General features: G+C 47.7%; 7 protein-coding genes across 7 annotated transcripts; 3 read left to right on the top strand and 4 right to left on the bottom strand.

Moving 5' to 3' along the window:
- Positions 1–706: 706 nt before the first annotated feature.
- Positions 707–2,988, bottom strand: I303_100178 (uncharacterized protein; the record flags this gene model as incomplete). Its single annotated transcript, XM_018403554.1, has 5 exons — positions 707–717; positions 800–1,167; positions 1,264–1,601; positions 1,676–2,526; positions 2,616–2,988. The coding sequence occupies 5 exons, from the start codon at positions 2,986–2,988 to the stop codon at positions 707–709; spliced, it is 1,941 nt and encodes a 646-aa protein (XP_018266208.1).
- A 547-nt stretch (positions 2,989–3,535) lies between these two features.
- I303_100177 (uncharacterized protein) lies at positions 3,536–5,980 on the top strand (the record flags this gene model as incomplete). The annotated part of the gene is made up of 11 exons (XM_065968062.1): positions 3,536–3,647; positions 3,713–3,931; positions 4,029–4,147; positions 4,234–4,357; positions 4,421–4,480; positions 4,532–4,897; positions 4,961–5,101; positions 5,176–5,344; positions 5,423–5,497; positions 5,565–5,639; positions 5,758–5,980. 11 exons carry the CDS (start codon positions 3,536–3,538, stop codon positions 5,978–5,980), a joined length of 1,683 nt encoding a protein of 560 aa, XP_065824134.1.
- A 548-nt stretch (positions 5,981–6,528) lies between these two features.
- I303_100176 (uncharacterized protein) lies at positions 6,529–9,567 on the top strand (the record flags this gene model as incomplete). Its single annotated transcript, XM_018403552.1, has 6 exons — positions 6,529–7,405; positions 7,527–7,658; positions 7,791–7,893; positions 7,988–8,218; positions 8,322–8,508; positions 8,581–9,567. The coding sequence occupies 6 exons, from the start codon at positions 6,529–6,531 to the stop codon at positions 9,565–9,567; spliced, it is 2,517 nt and encodes an 838-aa protein (XP_018266206.1).
- A 340-nt stretch (positions 9,568–9,907) lies between these two features.
- On the bottom strand, positions 9,908–10,974 carry I303_100175 (uncharacterized protein; the record flags this gene model as incomplete). The annotated part of the gene is made up of 3 exons (XM_018403551.1): positions 9,908–10,534; positions 10,630–10,744; positions 10,895–10,974. The coding sequence occupies 3 exons, from the start codon at positions 10,972–10,974 to the stop codon at positions 9,908–9,910; spliced, it is 822 nt and encodes a 273-aa protein (XP_018266205.1).
- Positions 10,975–13,599: 2,625 nt separating this feature from the next.
- On the top strand, positions 13,600–15,427 carry I303_100174 (uncharacterized protein; the record flags this gene model as incomplete). Its single annotated transcript, XM_065968061.1, has 5 exons — positions 13,600–13,898; positions 14,006–14,328; positions 14,473–14,882; positions 15,086–15,231; positions 15,310–15,427. The coding sequence occupies 5 exons, from the start codon at positions 13,600–13,602 to the stop codon at positions 15,425–15,427; spliced, it is 1,296 nt and encodes a 431-aa protein (XP_065824133.1).
- Positions 15,428–15,594: 167 nt separating this feature from the next.
- On the bottom strand, positions 15,595–17,017 carry I303_100173 (uncharacterized protein; the record flags this gene model as incomplete). Its single annotated transcript, XM_018403549.1, has 2 exons — positions 15,595–16,855; positions 16,920–17,017. 2 exons carry the CDS (start codon positions 17,015–17,017, stop codon positions 15,595–15,597), a joined length of 1,359 nt encoding a protein of 452 aa, XP_018266203.1.
- Positions 17,018–18,419: 1,402 nt separating this feature from the next.
- On the bottom strand, positions 18,420–19,719 carry I303_100172 (glutamine synthetase; the record flags this gene model as incomplete). The annotated part of the gene is made up of 4 exons (XM_018403548.1): positions 18,420–18,962; positions 19,028–19,330; positions 19,400–19,545; positions 19,635–19,719. The coding sequence occupies 4 exons, from the start codon at positions 19,717–19,719 to the stop codon at positions 18,420–18,422; spliced, it is 1,077 nt and encodes a 358-aa protein (XP_018266202.1).
- Positions 19,720–20,428: the final 709 nt, after the last annotated feature.

The following is a 20,428-nucleotide window of genomic DNA, read 5'->3' as shown; positions in this document are numbered from 1 at the left end:
CCGCATACCGCATAACATATCTTTTCACAAAGGAAATCTTGACTCAACATTAGGTAGACGCGCAATATTCACGTTTGAGCCGGTCCTTTGCACTTGGCACACGCCCCGGATCAACTTTATCAACTTTGTGATACCGCAACTCCGTTGATCCGCATTCCTTTGTCTGAAGTTCATGTACGTGCAATTGACACTCCGCACTCCGCACGTCCACAGACAAAGGACGATGTGGCTGAGGCTGATCTTCCATTGATCGTCCATGAAGGCTCAAGGCGATGTCGATCCCCCTTGATTGATCGACCAGCAAACAGTACTCTCGCTCCCCATCAAATGATCGACGATCGAGGGTGCGTGATCGAATGAGCCACTCCGCCACTTTTGTCAGTAAAAAGGAATCAACGATACACACGCCCTCTCCCACACACATACATGACTCCCGTTGATCGAGGCGAGACTCTGAAATAATCGCACGAGTACTTGCGTTTCAGCATAAATGGTATGCACGTATGCGAAACTTGGGTGATTTCGTGATCGAATACATGTTGAGATGGTGAATATGTATGTACTGATGTGTTGACTGATATGGACGGTATGGATAGTATGGATGGTATGGGGTTCATAAAATGCGAGGAAAGTGGTATTATAGTCACAAGCTGAGACCGAAGGTAACGAAACGACATGCAGAGTTGATGAACGCAAAACGACGCGCTTAAGTGATGGCTAACAAAACACAACATTGTCAGCACAGCAAGACAAACATTCAAAGCTGATATGCGCGGTCGAAGGTTGACGGTGAACTCACTGTACTTCGGTCCTCCTCCTCCTTCGGGCACAGTCCACTTGATATCTTGAGTCGGAGTTTTGATCGAACACGTCTTACAATGAATGCAATTCTGCGAATTAATCACAAACTTCTTGCCTTCCGCATCGACTTCCGACCCCTCCGCGTCGGCATATTCATATACCGCTGCTGGGCATACCCGTCCCAGGAGACCCGCATAATCAGATACATTGATTTCAGTGTGTTTCGCTTTGGACCCTTGTTGGTCAGGTAGCCTGAGATGAACAGGTTGGTTCTCTGCGTGATTCGTTCCTGTCAGCGAGACTGATGTGAGGATGTCGAAGGAGAGTTTGCCATCTGGAGCAGGGTAATTTATCGGTTTTACTTGACTATCATCGGTAAATCAGACAATCAAGCAACAAACGAACATGAGCTTATCCGAACGCCTCACATGGAAGGAACTTTAGAGACGAGCCCAGACTCACCTGGCTTTCTTGGTATGAGCGTAATCCTCAACTTTATTCCTGAATGTCCAAGGCACTCTTCCACGTAATATCAAGCTGTCCACCCCCGAATAGGCCATACCTCCCCACAGACCTAGTGGATTGTGGAAAGACGGTCTGAGATTCCTGACCTCCTTCAATTCCTTATACACCCATGAATTTTCCAGAGCAGTGGCGTATCCCGACATATCGATCGGAGCTTGTTCGATCTCGCTCTCAGCTTCGGAATCGCTTTGCGAAGAGGCAGATTTGGTTATCGACTCGAAAGCTGTTTCGGCAGCTAGCATGCCTGACTTCATCGCGTTATGTGTTCCCTTGATCTACAGTCACGTCGAGCAGAACCCGAGTCCCATCAACGCCAATTCCGCCTTATATGCAAGTGAGTCAAACTCACCTTTGGTACGTTCAAGAAACCTGCCGAGCAACCGATCAAAGCTCCCCCTGGAAAATTCAGTTTGGGTATCGATTGGAGACCGCCCTCGTTCAGCGCTCTAGCTCCGTAGGCAATACATTGGCCGTCTTTCAGGATATTCGCGAAGAACGGATGATGTTTCATCCGTTGGAACTCCTTATACGGGCTCAAGTATGGATTCTCGTAATCCAGCCCAATGACCAGACCTAAGGATACCATATTATCTTCCATGTGGTACATCCAACTTCCTCCGTACGTTTTATAATCCAGCGGCCATCCCAACGTATGCACCACTTTCCCAGGTTCATACACCTCATCTCTCACTTTCCACACTTCCTTGATACCCAACCCGTACGTTTGCGGATCTTTACCTTCTCGCAAGTTGAATTTGTTCTGTATCTCTTTGCTCAGCGATCCGTGTGCTCCCTCGGCGATCAAAGTGACTTTCGAGTGGAATTCCATTCCTGGCTCATAAGAATCTTTAGGTTGACCATCCTTATCTAAACCCACATCTCCTGTGACCACACCTTTCACACCCTTCCCATCCTCTGTGTAGAGCACTTTTGCTCCTGCGAAACCAGGGTATACTTCCACGCCGAGAGCTTCAGCTTGTTCCCCTAGCCAAGCTGTGAATCTCGATAAGGATACGATATAGTTGCCCTTGTTGTTCATCTGCGGCGGGTGAGGCATCGGGAAAGACGATTTCTCAGTCAAGAATCGCATGCTGTCGGATAATGCGGGTTGATTTAGCGGTGCACCGAGGTCTTTCCAATCTGGTATAAGCTCGTCTAGGGCTCGGGTCTCTATTACTGCTCCTGACAATATGTGTGCGCCTTAGAAAAAGATATCACGATTATCAGCTTGCGTCGAGACAATCGAAAGTATGTGGATGGCAGGATCTAGCAGGTTGAGTATGGCTCACCAACTTCACCACCCTTTTCGAGTACTACGACACGTAATTCGTCTCCCCCGCGTTCTTGTTCGAGCTGTTTCAGCCTGATCGCAGCCGACAACCCAGCCGGTCCGCCACCGACTATACACACGTCCACCTCGTCCGTAGCTCGTTCTACAGTATCGGGATCGAAAGTAGCTTCCGTTGCATACTTCATCCTCGTCGTTGAAATCGATCGCGATTGAGATAAAGAGCTGGTTCTAGAGGAGGTAGAGGCAGAAGGGCAAGGAGAGGCGGAAGCGATCAGAGGTAGACGCGGTCGGGTGATGGCGAATACCGCCGATCTTGCGTGGATCACACGGCGGGGGATGGTTGATTTGGGTAATTGCGTCGATAATGACATTATGCTTGATATATTTGGGTGTTTTCGTATGATGAAGAGTCAGATCGAGGCCTTGCCTTGATATATAGGGGGGATTAGGCGATCGTGAGTTGGCTCGTATGCTCGAAGAAGCGCCTGTTAAGCTGTTAGATACGACTGAATTGGAATATCGGAATCAGTTGATGCGTCCAAAAAGTGTGAAATGAGTGAAAATCAAACTCATCTGATTGGGTGTCAAAAGCTATCAACCGGCAAGGCCGAACATGTTTACCGAATTGATATAGTATAATAGTATACGCTATACGCTACCCGACGCATAAGCATAAGCAACTAATTACGAGTAAACTAAATATCACCCCCATCTATTGATTGACGCGTGGATGTGACAAGATAGTGGAGGTCGATTCATTGATAGCTGAACACAAAGAAAGCAAAGATACTCACGGTCAATGGCATTCCACGTCTGTACGGCTAGACGAGTATCAAACCTGATAATACCAAGACAACTCTGCCAGAAAGACGGCCAGACACACGTTACACTGATCTGAGCAGCACTCAGTCGCCCAAAATGCCTCGAATGGCTCTGATCTCCCTCCTATCCGTCCTCGCGCTCAGTACACCGTCAATAGCGGAACAGAAAGTAGTGACGCCCTCGTCTATACGCGGTCTTGATCCAGCATGTGAGTCTTGAGGGACTATTCCCTCTTGCATCTCATGACACAGCTTACAAATGTCTACTGCTTAGTGTACGACAGATACGAGCCAAGTTCAGCGAACACCTTTCAGTGTCTAGACGGGTCCAAGACCATCCCGTACTCAGCTATAAACGATGACTTTTGCGATTGTTCCGATGGATCAGACGAACCTGGGACTTCCGCTTGTCCGAATACCTATTTCTGGTGCAAGAATGAGGGACATATACCTGGGAAAGTGCTGAGTAGTAGGGTCAACGATGGGATATGCGGCACGTATTCATCTCTAATTCGAACCCCCCTCCATCGCTTTGACACACTCTACGGTCAGAGTCATAATTAACCCAATTACAATGCCCGCCCTTACAGATCCGGAATGTTGCGATGGGTCTGAAGAATGGTTCACTGGAGTATGCCCGAAGAGATGCGCAGAGATAGGAAAGAAATTCAGAGAAGAAGCCGAATCTATACGTAAAACGCGGAAAACGGTAAGTCAATCAATAAAAATACCTTCACTGTCCACCATTTCGTTAGATTGAGAGGCTGATACTCGTATTACATGTCGGCGAAATAGGGATCCAAGATAAGGGGTACATACATCAAATGGGCTCAAGGAGAGAAAAAACGGGTCGAGGCTGATCTAGAAGCTAAAAGAAAGGAAGTTGGGGACAAGGAGCGAGAAGTGGAACGAGCTAGGGGTCAGTCGTTCTTGAAAGTTTGACTTGGTCAACAACTCTGCTAACCATGGACGGCTTGGACAGTCGCCCTTGAGAAGACGGAGTCGAGAAGTAAGGAAGAGTTAGAGAGGAAGAAAACATCGCGTAGGTCTCACATGACATACCAAAGAGGACCTTGACTGATATCGGGTTTAGCATTATATCAATCCCTCCTGACACACAGATTAACCCTTAATAGACTCCGGTCGAAGACGCACAGACTGGAGAACGAGTTGAGCTCTCTCCGGTCGATATTGGACGAGCTGACCAAAGGGTATAATCCGAATTACCAAGATATGGCCGTCAAAGCTGCTGTAGTGGGATACGAGGAATTGTCCGGAAAGTCTTCTATTCCGGGTGAAGGCGCGGAAGGAGAAGTCAAAGAAGAGCAGAAAGAGGAAGAGATCAAAGAGTGGGAGCTGGACGAATTGCAGAGGAAAGACCTGGAAGCGTTACTTTTGGAATCTAGCGCAGCGGATGATGACGATGCCCACGACGAAGACGATGAAGAAGGCGGACTACGTGAGTCGATGTCTGCTCATGTCCAATTCCAAGGAGGTAAAAGCTGACCGTCAATATCCGAAGTCTGGAAGATCGACGAATATATACCGGACTCGTTATACGATTCATGGGAATCATTACGCGACTTGACGATCGAGTGGCTAGTGAAATTGGGTTTGAGTGGGAAGAAGAAAGTAGCTAAAAGCAATGCAGCGGAGGGACCTCGTGAGTGTCTTCGCGCCATGCATCATTGACGATGAGGAGCGAAGCTCATTGACGAATTTTGCTGTGACGCGCAGACGTCGCTGCCGCTAGGGAGAAACACCGAAACCTGTCGAACGAGTTGAACAAGCTCAACAATGCGATTTCCGACTCTGAAGATACGTTACAAAGGATGAATACCGAATTTGGACCCCAGGCAGAATGGAAGAAGTTGGATGGGACTTGTGTAGACAAAGTATCCGGAGAGTAAGTCGCAACGCCCTGATAATCCTCCAGCGTTCTGGGCAGATCGCGACCAAGATGCTGATTTTTGATCCTTACTAGTTATACTTACGAAATCTGTTTCTTCGGTAAGACCAAGCAAAAGAGCAACAAAGATGGCTCATCGAACTACATGGGGTGAGTCTGCGTCATGTTCTACTACCCAATCTGGGCATGACTGATCGAACGCTGGGATGCGTTACAGTACTTTTGCGGAATGGAATACGGCTGCGACTCCGGGAAGCTACGAATACTATACCAAGCAATTATACAATAACGGGTGAGCCAAGCTGATGCCAACTTGTCATCATCATTGTATCTGATCAATGTACATTTCCGGAACGCTGCGGAGGAGACATAGCTGACTTGACTTGACCTGTGCAAATTTGCGATGTCAGTGGACGATGTTGGAATGGACCTCTACGATCGGTCCAAGTTGACTTGTCGTGCGGTAAAGAGAATGCGTTATTATCGATCTCTGAGCCTGAGAAATGCGAATATCAGTTCAAGGTTACCACCCCAGCCCTGTGCTGGCCTGAAGGTGAGGGCGAGAGTGAGGGGGAAGGAAGGGATGTTAAGGTTGAAGAGGCAGACGCCGAGAGCATTAAAGAGGAATTGTGATTCCTGTGGATACCGACTGGAATAGATGAAAAGTCCGATGCATAGAGGTGACAATGTAACAATCATTCGAAATTAGTATTACAGGAGCATAAGCCGACGTGTCCATCAATATACCCATACCCATAGCCATGCATGTCTCATTCTTCTTCCTGAAAACACAGAGGTTAAATTCCCGCCACTTGGATCAGGTGATTTGAGTGTAGGAAATCAAAATGCACGTAATGTTGCCAAAGTTGAAAGTTGAACAAGTTTTCGCGTCATTCGCAACTCTTGTGATTTTGTGATTTTTGCGATACTTAAGATTATATACCTTCCATCTCGTCTCATTCATTGGACTGATAGATTGACACGGCTTGAAATATACGTCTCTCATCCTCATTTCATCGACTTCAAGGGGATCTTCAGATACACGCCGTATAGGGGATTTTGCGATACCCTTGAAACCTCCTATATATAAACTCTCACCGGAAAAAGGAAAAAAAAAACCCATACTCATGTCAGACCGCTAGAACAGAATAGACGATCGACAGCTTGAACTCCTCTTCACAATGACTACCCTCTCTCAGCCTCCCGCTGCTCTGCATAATCTGGGCAATAACGATTTGTATACCCAATTCACGAGGGACAAAATACCGTTCGGGCCAGTTATATCCAAGCACAATACAGGAACGCAGCATGGGGTTAGGGTAGTTGAGAATGGACCACCTAGTCCTCCACCGCTGACAAAGAAGATCGTGAATGGCTCCAGCAAGACGAATAAGCTAAAACCTCAATCTGAAGCTCAAGCTCAGCCTCAACCTCGAGCTCGGACTACACTTGTCAATGGCGAAGCTCGGGAAGTTGGAAAGTCGTCTGGAAACTCGGAATCAGAAGGAGAATCAGAGGAAGAATCAGAAAGGGAGGAAGGAGGCAAAGGAAGATCGGCATCGACGAACGGCTATACCAAGTCGGATCTACCTAATGGTACAAATTCGAGTAAGGCTCAAGACCAAGAGCAAAAGCAATTACCGACTCCAGAGAAAACTCAACCTTCTTCCTCCTCATCTACTGCAGTACCCCTACCCCTACCCGTACCCGTGCCGCTACCATCACCCAAGCATAAGGCAGTACCCGCCTCTCCTTCATCTATCAAAGCCTCCTCAAATGCTCAACATGCTCAGACCACCCCGACCTCGACTTTGACTCCGATTACTACGCCGCCAACCAAAAAGCAGTCGCAGCCTTACCAACCCCCCATACATCCTGACGACCTACACCAAGTCCCCATCAGCCTCGCGTGGCCCGAAGTCATAATGTCCGGCGAACGTTCGGCTGCTGCTGGTCTATACAACCCCGGCATGGCTTGTTATGCCAATGCGACTCTACAAGTCTTATTGCACACCCCCCCAGTGTTGAGCATGGCACTAGATCACCAAAAGGGACAATGTGAGTATCTGTCTGAGTAGACTGTCTGCTACCATTTCTCCACTACCACCGCCATTCGTTTTGGTCGGATGGAGAGCTCAATTTCGCTGGATGATGCTGATGGATGTTACTCGTCAAATAGGTTTGAGGAGCTCCAAGAATTCGAATCAGTTCTGCATGTTATGTGCTTTGCATGATATGGCGACTGGAACGCATTGGCAGAGCAAGAGCACCAGGCATGCGTACGCTCCAGCTGTGCATGGTCAACTCAAATGTGAGTCTAGCTTAGCTTAGCTTAGCTTCTCATACTTTGCACTCCATGATCTGTACTTTACTCGCCAAGTCTATTTCGCGGTGATATCATCAGGAGCTGATTGATTTGTCCGTACGCCTTACTCCTACGCAGCAATCAAAAAGGGTTTCAGTAAGATGCGACAAGAAGATACGCACGAATTTTTCCGATTCGTCACGGATGCCTTACAGTTGAGCGCTCTGGCTGGCAAGCCCAAGTGAGTCCTCCTTCGTTTCGCTTGATTTCTGGCCGTTTCCACCGGTCTAAGAATTTCACTTGCTTATCAATAATACTTTTCTCGCCGTTGGTAGAGATCTGCCGGAGAAGATCAAACACTCTTCATGGGTATACAAAGTCTGGGGTGGCCGAGTCCGATCTCGAGTAGTTTGTTCGAGGTGTAATAAACCTTCAGATACGTTCGATTGGTTCCTTGATCTTTCGCTGGATGTCAATAAGAAAGGTCCAAAGAGTATAAGTAACATGATGAATGGTTTTACTCGGGAAGATCGCTTGGAAGGCGATAACAAGTATCATTGCGACAAGTAAGTCAACCGGTCTATGCCTCCTATATCCCATTGCTTTCACATACACAGAAAGACGGTTCGTTAAGATGAGTCATGTTGGCTGATTGCAGCGGTCAAATAGCTGTAAAGCCAAAGCCAACGCTACGAAATCGTTCAAGATTGCAGAATGTCCTCCAATCCTCACTTTGCATTTGAAACGATTCAGCGTAGAATACTCTCGCATGGGCAGAGTACGAGCGAACAAGTACAACGATCATATCGAGTTCGGCGAGTACCTCGATGTCGGCCCTTATATGGTGGATCCCAAGGTAAGCAAACTTCTATCTGTTAAGGTCGGCTATCAGAACGAGCTGATGTGTAATGATCTCCGGCTTTTATAGGCTAAAGGCACGAAGTATCGATTATTCGGCGTGACATGCCATCATGGAACGGAACTTCGGCACGGTCATTATACGTCCTACGTGAAAGGTCCCCATAATCAATGGTTCGACGCAGATGACGATTCTGTATCGCCTGTCAAGCTGGCTCAAGTCCTCAAGAGCAGATCGGCATATCTTTTGAGCTATATACGGTTAGACGGAGCTGTACCTCATCCGACACCCTTATCCAACAGGTTGACCAATGGTCATGTCGCATCAGCATCGCCTCTAAGCAAGAATATAAGCTCTGGTACTAAGAGAGCGAGATCAGAAACAGGATCGGAATCTGACGATGGGAACGAGAACCGAGTGAACGAGCTCAAACCTAGAAAATCCATTAACGGGTCACTCAATGGGGTTAACGGAACGCCGCGATCAATGACGATACGCAAAGCTACTCCGCCTTCCTCGCTGCCAGGTGGTATTCGCGGTGATCGACCGGACGAGAGGGAAAAGGAAGACGTAGACTCGATGCCTCCTGAATTACCGACCAAATTCGGAGCATTGATGCAGTCTCGCTCACCCAAAACCAAGATGGGTTCATACATGAATGGCTCTACTTCCTCTTCTTCGAATTCCCCAAGCAAAAAGATACATTACATACATCAACCGAAAGCTATCACACCGGGACAATTTCAAGGCGCTCAAACGAAATCACCGATCCAACGAATCGCTGGACCGGGTCCCGATGCGAACTTGGATTATGCTGGATCCGAAGATCCTTCTGATCCGATAAGCTCTTTCTCGCGTTCCCACGCGAACTCACACAGGGACATAGAAAGAGGGATGAGCAAGAAGCAGAGAAAGAAGGAGAACAGAGCTATGAAAAAGGCCAGGCACAGAGGAGATAATCCGTATGACGTTTCTCTTATGAAGAGGAAGGATAAATCGCATTCCCCCAGAGACCCGAAAGCTAGATTCGGGAGTAGGATGAGAGGGAAGCAATGAGGTTGCGCGTATACTTGGGGCGCTCGTGTAGCCCTATATTAGCTCTAACTCACTTGATTTACATCGTCATTGTACGGGATACAATGATGGACAACAAAGTCTTGTACAGCATGACATGAGATCTGACATCGTCAGGATTTACGTGAATCCCTACGACCATCTAGCTAGCTCATTTGGCTTGTCGACCTCCTTCGTTTGTATGTTCACATGATGCATCTCCCCTATATGAGCCTTTGGCGATGATCGGACACAAATCAAATGAGTGTACAATACTACACTACACTCGTATCAATGACTGCAAATCTGAAAATCGAGTCAACTATGAATAGCTTACAGTACACTACCATCGTTGCGGGATCAACCTTATCCATGCTCCCTTCTCCCTCAGACCCTCAATCACATACTCACTGATCAACATGGCCGTCTGCTCCACCTGCATGTTATCCGTGTTCACTTCGTATTCGCCTAACAGACCCCGTTCTTTCAAGGCTTGTATGGAATCGCCGTTCCTCCCCGTCGACTTCAGGCCTCCTGAAGCGTAGAACCGTCCTAATTCTTCTTCCATCCTTAATTCGTATAACGTCGATTCGTCCGTAATTTTCCTCGTTCCCCCACCTACACCTCCAGTACCAGTACCGGTACCATGCATTCCATTCTGAGGTTGGGCATGAATATGAGCTTGAGCTTGAACTTGGACTTGAGCTTGACTGTTGGGAGTTGAATTGGCACTGGTATTGATATTGGACTCGGATAAAGCTGTTCGCATCCTAGAAGACGATTTGAGCCTTCTCAGATTCTCCTCCGTCGAACAATTCATCAGGATATGAATCAAGGGCAATTCCTCGGACAAGTGCGAATGCAGGACGGATAATCGTCGAGGAGTTGCGCAGAGGTGCGAAGTCAGGATGTATATGGGCGGATTGGGTGAAGGAGGGTTGGTAGATAGGTTATGTAAAAGCGTTTGAAGCTGTTTTGAATTCGATGCGATGCGAAATAGATTGAGGATTGATCAGCTTGATTACTCATATCATATGTGTAAAGTGGGCTTTCACAGCAACCCACCAAAGCCTTCTTCATCTCCATCCATCTATCCGTATCTCTCTCGCGATCTATCAGGGGGTCAATGACTGCTCGGAGGGAATGATATTCGAGTAATCTCGCATTTGGGAGGATCTTCCTACGCGCACGCATGCACGCTCAGTCAGTTAGTCCCCATGATTCGATTGATCTTCATGCAGTCCATCGCAGCTTGCTGTCTTACAGAGTGAGAAAGATTGCGGTGGGTAAAGCAAGGTAATGAGACGGAGTTCAAGACACAGACACTCACAATAACTCCTTGGCAACGCTCGACTTGCCTACTCCCGGATAACCGTTCAGCAGGATGACTACTCCAGGTAAACTCGACATCGTGTCCGAATTCACCAGTGCTTGATCTTCAGTCAGTCTTGATCTTTGATGAGAAGCTCCTTGAATTCAGAAAATCGATGTGATAGGTAGACTCGTTGCTTTGAGGGGTATCAGGTCAAGCCGTTCCGAAATGTCCAGCCTAAGTTTCGGACCACTAAGTATGACCCGCTCGCTGCCTCTTTACGAAAGTCACCTCGTCCGTACCAGGGAAAGCCAGGTTCGAGTCACAAGAAGACCGTTGACTGGATGGGAAGATCGCGAGAACGACCGTTCAACGATCTTTTTATATACTTGACTGACTGAACTGAATGGGTCGATCAAGTCGATGCCTGTGAAATTATGGCTAAGATGTGAATCAGGACTCAACCTTATATCGATTAAGCTTACCTATCGACTCACTCACGTAGAGATATGATCTGCATTACGAAAAAATGTTCCGTTGGGCTACGCTGACTGATGTGATCTCTCCCGTCGTCTGTTATGTTCCGCATCCCGCCAGCGCTAAGGAGGAATGGGAATTCTAGTCTTTTGGAATGATTTGCGCCCTAGACATCCTGAGACGAAGAAATGAGTGGGGTAAGTTAGACTGAAAGGCATTCCTTCGATATTGATATCCCTTCGTGTGCCGCTCTCGTTTCAGAAGTTCATGTATGGTATGAGACCTTTACTCGACATTTTCACCGTGTAAGTGATTAAGCAGGCTACATCTGGAGATGGAGGAGTTGTCGCATGCTCGATATCGAAGGCTGTACTGGACAGGTTACATTGCAAGATGTCGCACTGTAAGGCCGTATGATGTGTCATGCACTAGGAGCGGGTGACTGTGAGACTTGGGGTATGATCCGATCGCCTGGTATTGATCCGTGCTTCACGGTCTCGACGATTAAGGTGTCAGGGTAGGCATCTCCTTGACGACTAGGGATGCGGAATTGGACTCGCGCCCTGTTACAGCTTCGCAGTCTGAGCACTGATTTAAACGCTATACGTACTAGTCAGCTATGCCATGGTTTTCCTTTCGATCCGAGGGGGTCTTGCTGTGGATGTGAGCCAAAGAACCTTGGGATCCAGTCCATACAACAGCTGAGACCCAGCTCCGGAAGTACTGGTAGAAACCGCAGTGCGGAAACAGATAAAACGCGAAACGCGACTGACCGCTCAATTCCTAATTTTCCATCCCTCCTTGTCTTTCTGTCGCTTTTCTCTGCCAAAGCTCACCCCGTTGAGCATCAAAATCGCGCCCCGGTCACTCTCCTCGCTTCCAGACGCATTTCTGACCCGCCCACAAGAGCGATTGACGACCAAAACCGGGCGATTGACGCGTAGCGATCCAAAAAAGTGTACGTTGACGAGACTGGGATTCGAACCCAGGCCCCGAAGGACTGCCGAGGATGATTAGCTTATAGGGATAAGGGGAAATCTTCTCCTTAAGACAGCATGTTAGACCGCTCCATCATCTCGCCATTGATTTTTAGCTGATTCTTTGGCTAATCTGGAATCAGCTGCTGTGAGAGACGCAGGGGAATGATGTGGTAGGCTTTCTTGTTAGGTTTGACGAGCCTGTGAGATGTCAGCAGCTGTCTAACGGCTGTTGTAGAGGTTGAGTTAGAAGAGGGATAGTGCGAAGAAGGTCGAGTGGGGTGTTGTGGAGACTGGACGATGGGTTCGAGGGGATAGGGCGGAGGGCGAAGGAGGTGGAAGATGAGGAGGGGGCGGGCGAGGAAGGGTGAAGGAATACGAAGGTGGTGTGAATTGCGGCGACTTGATGAGGATTACGTACAGTGTTGACCCTTTCAGGCATTCGTTAAACCTCTCTCATGTCTCGGAATTGATGCACAACGTATTCGGCTTTCCGGTGGGGAATGGTGGTTGGTTTGCGAATCGGGGTTGATGAGTAGGTTGTGAAGTGTCTTGCTATATAACTTTCGATTAGCATACACTAAAGAGACTCACTACCAGTATGGTCGCCAGATCCTACTCAAGAGACTCACCAACGGTGTAGTCGCCAGATGCGATGTGGAAATCTTACTGGAAAGACATGAACCCGAAATAAAGCATGTACGGTGGAAGATAAATGGCAAAGAAGAACAAAAGAGAACAAAGGGGAATTCCAAATTTTCTTAACAGGCGAAGGGGTATATATGGTTTTCAAGGGATATGACATCTGTGATGGAATGCTATAGAAGTGACCTCAATTCTAGTAGAACGGGCCGCGGACATGGGAAAAGTAGGGTGTTGATGGTTTCAAACATGAGAAAACACACACGCTCAGACAGCCACAAACACGGGAAGGTGTTCTGGACCTGCTGATGTTCGCTGCTTCACCATATATGCATGCATTCTGTTGCGTACATGAACTCCTCCCACCCTGGCAGGCCAGTCCACATCTGCTGCTTCCCAGGCAGGAGTATGAGGACTACACCGAAGAGGTGGGCGCTAAAAAGGTTCAAAGGGGGTTACCCATAATTTCTGGACAGAAGTCAAATCGCCACTTCAGGTACGTAAACGTCATTTCGCAAAATCGTCTTCATCAACCTGATCTTTGTTTTGTCGCCTTTATCACCTTTAGACACTTACATCGCTATCCGACAATCGATACATCAGGAACTACATATTCTATCCTGCAAGATGTTGTTGGCTAACTATGCCTCGGATTCCGACTCGGATGCAGGCTCAGATGCGGAAGTCTCCTCATCCAGGATTGCCGCCCCTGCCCCTGCCCCTGCCCCTGTTCACAAAACAGCACCAAAGCCTGCTGCGGTCCGGGCTAAGAAACCTGTCAAAATCACTCTGGGCTTGTCAAAGGCCGACATCGATTACACAGACTCAGTGAAGAAGATTGAGAATGGAACGGGTGAGGTCGATGATGAGGAAGAAAGAGAAAGCAGAGACAGTAAGAGACCTAAGATAGCAGGCGGAAAGGGAAGGTGAGTAACGCCCAATTGCAACCCCGTTCCACGCATACCGCATTCCTGCCTTTTGGCTCACTGGATCAGTCAGGAATGTCACAGCAATGCTGATCGAATAAACTCAGCTCGTCTTTACTAGGCATGCTCCCTCCTCCGAAACGCAAATTATCTCAAGCCTCAGCGAACAGAGCATCAAGTCTCAAAGTCAACAAATCAATGGCCAACCCTTCTTCTTCTTCGATGTCAACATCAACATCATCGAATCCTAAAATCAACATACCGAAACCCTTACTAGCCAGTACGAAGGCTTCTTCGGCGGCCATGACAAGCAATAATGATGGTGACGATGATGATGAAGACGACGCGAATGATAAGATGTTACCGCCAAGTCTAGCTAAGAAAGATCAGAAGCAGAAAGAAGAAGAGTCGTTCGATCTATTCGGTCTATGTGAGTATATGCCAGTCCTACCCTTCACTCAATTCGCAACGGGCGGGACCAAGCCATCTGTCCTCATCGGCATTTCAACTGCAATTGCAACTTCAACGCAACTTCAATCCGTCGTTATGCTGATCTTTCGATACACGTCAATAGCTTCATCAGCCAAACCCTCAAATCCCATCCCAGCCTCCTCATCGACCTCAACTTCCATACTAAGATCGAATACTATATCGTCTGCTCCGTTGGCTCCAGATTACGTCCCGCCCGAACCGACGCCCAACGACCCATATCCGGGCTATTATCAATTGCCCAACGGAGAATGGAAAGCGTACGATCCAGAATACTACAATTCCTTCTTCCCCCAAGCCTCACAAGCAGCAGCAGAAGAAGAGGAAGAAGACGGGAGGGTGGGCAAACATTGGAAAGAGTTTAACGACGGGCAATTTGCAGGTAATCTTGTGGATGTCAGCGCGACGGCCGGTATAGCGGAAGCGAGAGCTCAGGAGCAGATCAGTAATATGGCGAAGAGGAAGAAAGTCAACGAGAATGAATTTGAGTATAAAGTGAGTTGAGCGATTTCCACGTCACATCCATAATCGGACCATCGCATATCCCTGCGCAATTTTAAAATGCAAATGCGCAAATTTGTCGCTACATCCACCTCACCTCATCAACCTTGAACATGAATCACCGACCCGATCCAAGACTCTATCATTGTTGATGACTTGACTAACCTTGATTTCATCATCTTCTTTCAATCACACAGCCCGTCGGACAGATCAAAGGACTGGCTTCTCAGCGACACCAACTCACCTCGCTGCTCAATACCGCCTATACCCAACGAGAAGAGCTGGAAGACAGGATTGCTCATAATAAGAAGAATATGCGTATGGCAGGCACGAAATATGGTACGTGTGTCTGCAGACTACTGCTATCTCTCTACAACCATTCACTCCAATGCTGATATTCTCCTCCTGCTTGATACGACAGGTTTTTAAGAAACACGTTATATCCTCTCATCTTGCGGTACGCAAAGTATGCAAATCCGACAGATGGACACATTGTACAGCCTGGCAAAGTTGCTGTCACAGGCATACTAGCCTACTAGCCTGAATAGGACTGTTGGTCAGATTCAATGATCTGGGTCACAATTCATAGTATATATCTCGCTACAACGTTCAACGCTCAATATACATTATGTAACTCTTACTCTGTTTGACCAGGTACAACTCTTGAATGGATTGATATTTATGACAATTCTTTCTTATCGATCTTCTATTCCTTGCCGGCGTCCCTTCTATCCAACTCCCAACCACCTCGTTCTCTCACAACACTCCATACCTTCTTCCTGACTCTAGCGACATCCGCTACCCGATCTCTAGCTTCTTCCAGACGCTCCTTGTACTCGTTGCAATCCGCCAACAGTTCTCCGAGCCTTTCAAAGGCATCATCGACCGCACGACACTGGTTGTTCATATCTAGATTGTATTTGATAGTTCGGGGGTGCAAGCCGTGTCCGGGTGGATAGGCATGACCTGGGTGATTGGGATTAGGTTCAGCCGTCAACATTATACCGTCTGGACAGGTGAATAACCTTTGTAAAGGTGTAGGAACAGGCTCTGGGGTACCCGAATCTGAGACCGTGACCGGTGGTATTGAATCTGCAGGGGTCATCGAGTAAGTGATTGAGGGCGGTGGTAATGGTGGAATGCCTCGTTCGGTATTGGTGCCTATCAATTCTTGGGTGACTCTCCAGAGATTGTCTGTATCGCTGATGTGCGGTAAAGGTGGGATGTGGCCGGGATCTCGCTCTCGTAAGGACGATTGCAATTGGGCTGTTTGATCGGTTTTCGCCTGCTCTCCGCCATCGATTTGAGGACCGTCACCGTTGACTTGAGCTTTCTGTTGAGCGACTTCGGTACGCGGTAAGACTGGTACATCGGCCTCGAGTAGTCTAACGACATCTCTCGCTTTCCCCAGCGCCCGCAGTAGAGGTTTTTCACCTTCCAGCAGTTCCCCAGCGGTACGTTGCAGACCAGTCTCCATATTATCGTCACCCAAGGTATGCCGTGTGGATGGACTGATGAGTATGTCGAGGTATGTCCTAGGCAAAGCCAACATGGGAGCCAGTTTAGTGGTTGATAAGGGAGGTGAGGGACTTCGAAGGTGGGGTAACACGAAATCAGGTTCAGAAGCTCTCTTTCGCTTGCGCCCCGTACTCCTCTTTTCTGCATCTATGATATTCTGAGGCGGTTGAGCTCCGACCTCGCTGGCTGCTTCGGGTAGAATTTGCTGCAAACACAACTTCAATCGTTTTCTAACGAGCTTTTCGGATCTGGCTTCCTCATATTGCGGACCCCAGGCGAACGTCTTGCCGCGTCGCATGAATCGAGCATTCGGGTTGAGTTTGTTACCGGAGTTGGTAAGCAGGTTACGAGGCGCATGATCTACGGATCCCTCGGATGACGTCGACGAGGAAGCGGATGGAGAAGCGCGTGGATCATAGTAGGATGATTTGTCCTGAGATGGCGCGGAGCTGCACAAGGAGGAGTATAAGGTTAGTCGATGTATAAAGTCTATCTACATGGGGGGTGACTCACTCTAGCAGATTCTGATCGATGTATTTGCCTCTGCCGGTCGATTGTGAATTAGAACCTCCAAACCTTGGCTGGGACGAATGATACAGGGCGGGCGGCATTCCGATTGATCTGACGGAAAACTGTGTCAGCTCGGCGATGCCAAAGATTGATCTCAATTGTCAAGATTCAATGTCAAGAGAGGAGACGAAGAGGAGAGCCATCATACAGCAGTTGGAAAAAAACTTTATAGTCAGTCCCCGAGGGGTCCTACATATGCTTGTCATGGTTTTTGTGTATAATCCTTGGCGCGAAGGGAAAAGGGGATTCCCGAGGGGGGAAGGGCAAGAGGGGAGGAGAGAAGCAGGGAGAACAGGACAACAAATGGGGAATCAGACTCACGGGTTATCGAGATATCACCTCGTTTGTCTGACCAGCACCGACTTTTTCCAACTGTAAATCCCACACCAAATGTCAGCTTGATGATCCTCTCGCAGCAATCTGACTAGAGGGGATAAAAAGCGTAAAGTTTGGGTATGAAATGAACATCATAAATTTGGGTATAGATAAGATTTAGTCGTCTGCCATCCCGTTTGACGGGGAAGTAACTCTCGAGTAGCGATTCTTTGTCGATAATCATTTGTTCGGTTCGGAGGGACGTATAGCATGGGAAGGAGATAAGATGGAATCATAGTTTGGAGAGTATGAGGTGAAATTGATGTTTTTGACTCACTGGGAGCTCTAATAGAGCCTGCGAGATGCTATATGGACATGTAATGATGCTGTCTCTGTGTCTTTCAGAGGTATATTCGGTTAATGATAGATTGATGGTAGGAGGAGGAAAGGGGGATGAAGGATAGGATGTATGATCAGGTATCGGTTGACGTCTTCTCATATGGGTGCGCGTCGGCATTTCAGTCATAACACCGATGTACAGTTTGAAAAGCAACAAATGTGGCATCGCTAAGAAAAAAATCACCGCAAATACCGGAATGGCTTAATCCCATTTAGATTTTTACCCCTACCAACATCCGACAAACCCATACGTGTACTCCCACTCAGACAGATAGATGATGGGATCAATCTTTATCTTATCTCGGATGAATCCTCAATCATTTTCATGTATATGGTAGATTCGGACTTTCAGGAGACCAGGAAATGCATGTACTACCGAAAACTACCAAACTGCTATAGGTTACAGCACGCTCCCTCTGCTCCACTGATGACCTCTCCCATCACGCCAGACTCGTGATTCTCTTTGGCCGCCTTGTGTCTCACTCGCCCATCCTTTCCTCTCTAGGATAAGAATCAGAAAATAACAAAATAAAAGGGGGTGATTGAAGGGATTTGGAGATTAGTCGGAAGATCCGGGAGAAGGTGTAGAGAGGTTGTGGGAGGTGTTTATATTGAGAGTTTATAGGACAACGGGGAGATCAAGGATTGTAAAAAGACCATGATCGAAATTTGAATATTTGGCAAGCGAAAAGAAAATGACAATAGGTGAGACGAAGAAAGAAGGGTAGCTTAGTTGCTGAGGAGGGTGGTCTCGACGAGAATTGAGGTAACTCGGTAAGGGTCAACGTTGGAAGCAGGTCGTCGGTCTTCGAGGTAACCGTAGCCTTGAGCACCGACGTGTCTGGGAATTCGGATCGATGCACCTCGGTTGGCGATACCAGCAGAGAAGGAAGACATCGAGGCGGTCTCGTGTTTACCGGTTAATCGGAGGTCGTTGTCTTCACCGTAAACAGCAATGTGTTCAAGATGCTTCTTCTCGAGCTTCTTGATAGCATCTTCGATAGCGGCCATACCTTTACCGGGTGTTCGCATCTCCTTGGTGGAGTAGTTGGAGTGACAACCAGCACCGTTCCAGTCACCCTTGAGGGGCTTGGGGTGGAGAGATGGTTTGATTCCCCACTCCTCACCGATTCTGAGCAAGAGGAATCGGGCCATCCAGAGGTGATCACCCATCTCGATACCTTCACAAGGACCGACTTGGAACTCCCATTGGGCTGGCATGACCTCGGCGTTGATACCAGAGATCTTGATACCAGCGTAAAGACATGCTCGCTAAGTGAAATCAATCGACGGAATCAGCGATGACACAATTGGTCTTTATCCAAAAGACAACTTACGTAGTGAGCTTCAATGAAATCACGAGCGAAGACTCGACCGGCACCAACACCACAGTAGTAAGGACCTTGAGGACCTGGGAAACCGTTCTTAGGCCAACCGAAGACTTGTCCATCGGCATCGAAGAGGGTGTACTCTTGCTCGAGACCGAACCAAGGCTCGTGCGATTTGGCAGAGTCCATCACCTTCTTACACGAAGCTCGGTAGTTGGAGTGGTTGGGGGTTCCATCGTTGTCGTAACATTCACAAAGGACGAGAATGTTGGCTCCACCTCTAAAAGGATCTTTGAAGATAGCAACAGGTCGCTGTTACCCATTGTCAAATATGTCAGTGATAAGCAGCTCGAGATCGAGGACCAGCGCGAACCGACTCACGAGGAAGACATCAGAGTTGTCACCTGGAGCTTGACCGGTTGAAGAACCGTCAAAGTTCCATTCCTTGAGATCCGCGACGGAACCAGGAGCTTTGTCAAGGGTCATGGTCTTACATCTCATACCTCCTTCACCATCGATCCAGATGTCTAAGAGTATCGGATTCAGATATCAGCCTCTATGTGCAGGCTGAGCCCAGAGGCGTGATAGATGGGGTGACATGACAAGTGAAACTCACATTCGGCTTGGACCTTGGGTCCTTGATCAAGAGCAAGGTAAGGGGCGAGTAAATCAACTCGTTTGGTAGCGATAAGGTCGGACATGGTGATTTCTGGTCTAACTTTGAAAAATCTAAAAGATTGTTGTTTTCGAATGATGGACAATGAACGGATTGTAGATGAGATAAGGTGGATGGCGGGGATTTTGGTTGTTGGGGGTTTGGGGGGTTTCGAGTGCGGTGTGAAGCGCGATTGAGGAGAAAAGGTTGAGATGGGTTTTAAGAAGTGGTGGTGGTTTTTGATGGAGATGGAGGTGGAGAACAGATGAGCGTTTAGAGGGAGACAGATACAAGCGATGGATAGCGATGCGATAATGAAGATGGCGCAAATTGTTCCAGGGTGAGTCGAATGGATTGGTTGGTTGGTCACAAGACAGTAAGTAGACGGGGCAAGCGAATGAGTCGAATGAGTGAATGGATTATTTCCGAAAAGAGAAAAAACAGCGATTCGAAATTCAGTCAGCTCTGCTATTTCTCTGACGGCTTTACCGCTACTGCAACAATTTACTCACCAAAAAGAAATGGGTTGAGGTTATATATGTATGAGCATTAAATGCTTTTGATCAACGAAGAATCGAAGAACGAAGAAGATGGATGTAAAAGAAATGATATGATTGAACAAACAATTAAGTCTGAACGAGCAATTGATAATGATAAGAGTGAGGATATATGTATAAAGAGATAAAGAGGTATAGCAGTATAGGGGTAGTAGGCTGATACGCGGCGGTATAAACGGTCTGATGCTGACTCTGGAA

This window comes from Kwoniella dejecticola, chromosome 1 (assembly GCF_000512565.2).
Source record: "Kwoniella dejecticola CBS 10117 chromosome 1, complete sequence".
Taxonomy (NCBI): Eukaryota; Fungi; Basidiomycota; class Tremellomycetes; order Tremellales; family Cryptococcaceae; genus Kwoniella; species Kwoniella dejecticola.
This window is presented reverse-complemented; position numbering and strand designations above follow the sequence as displayed.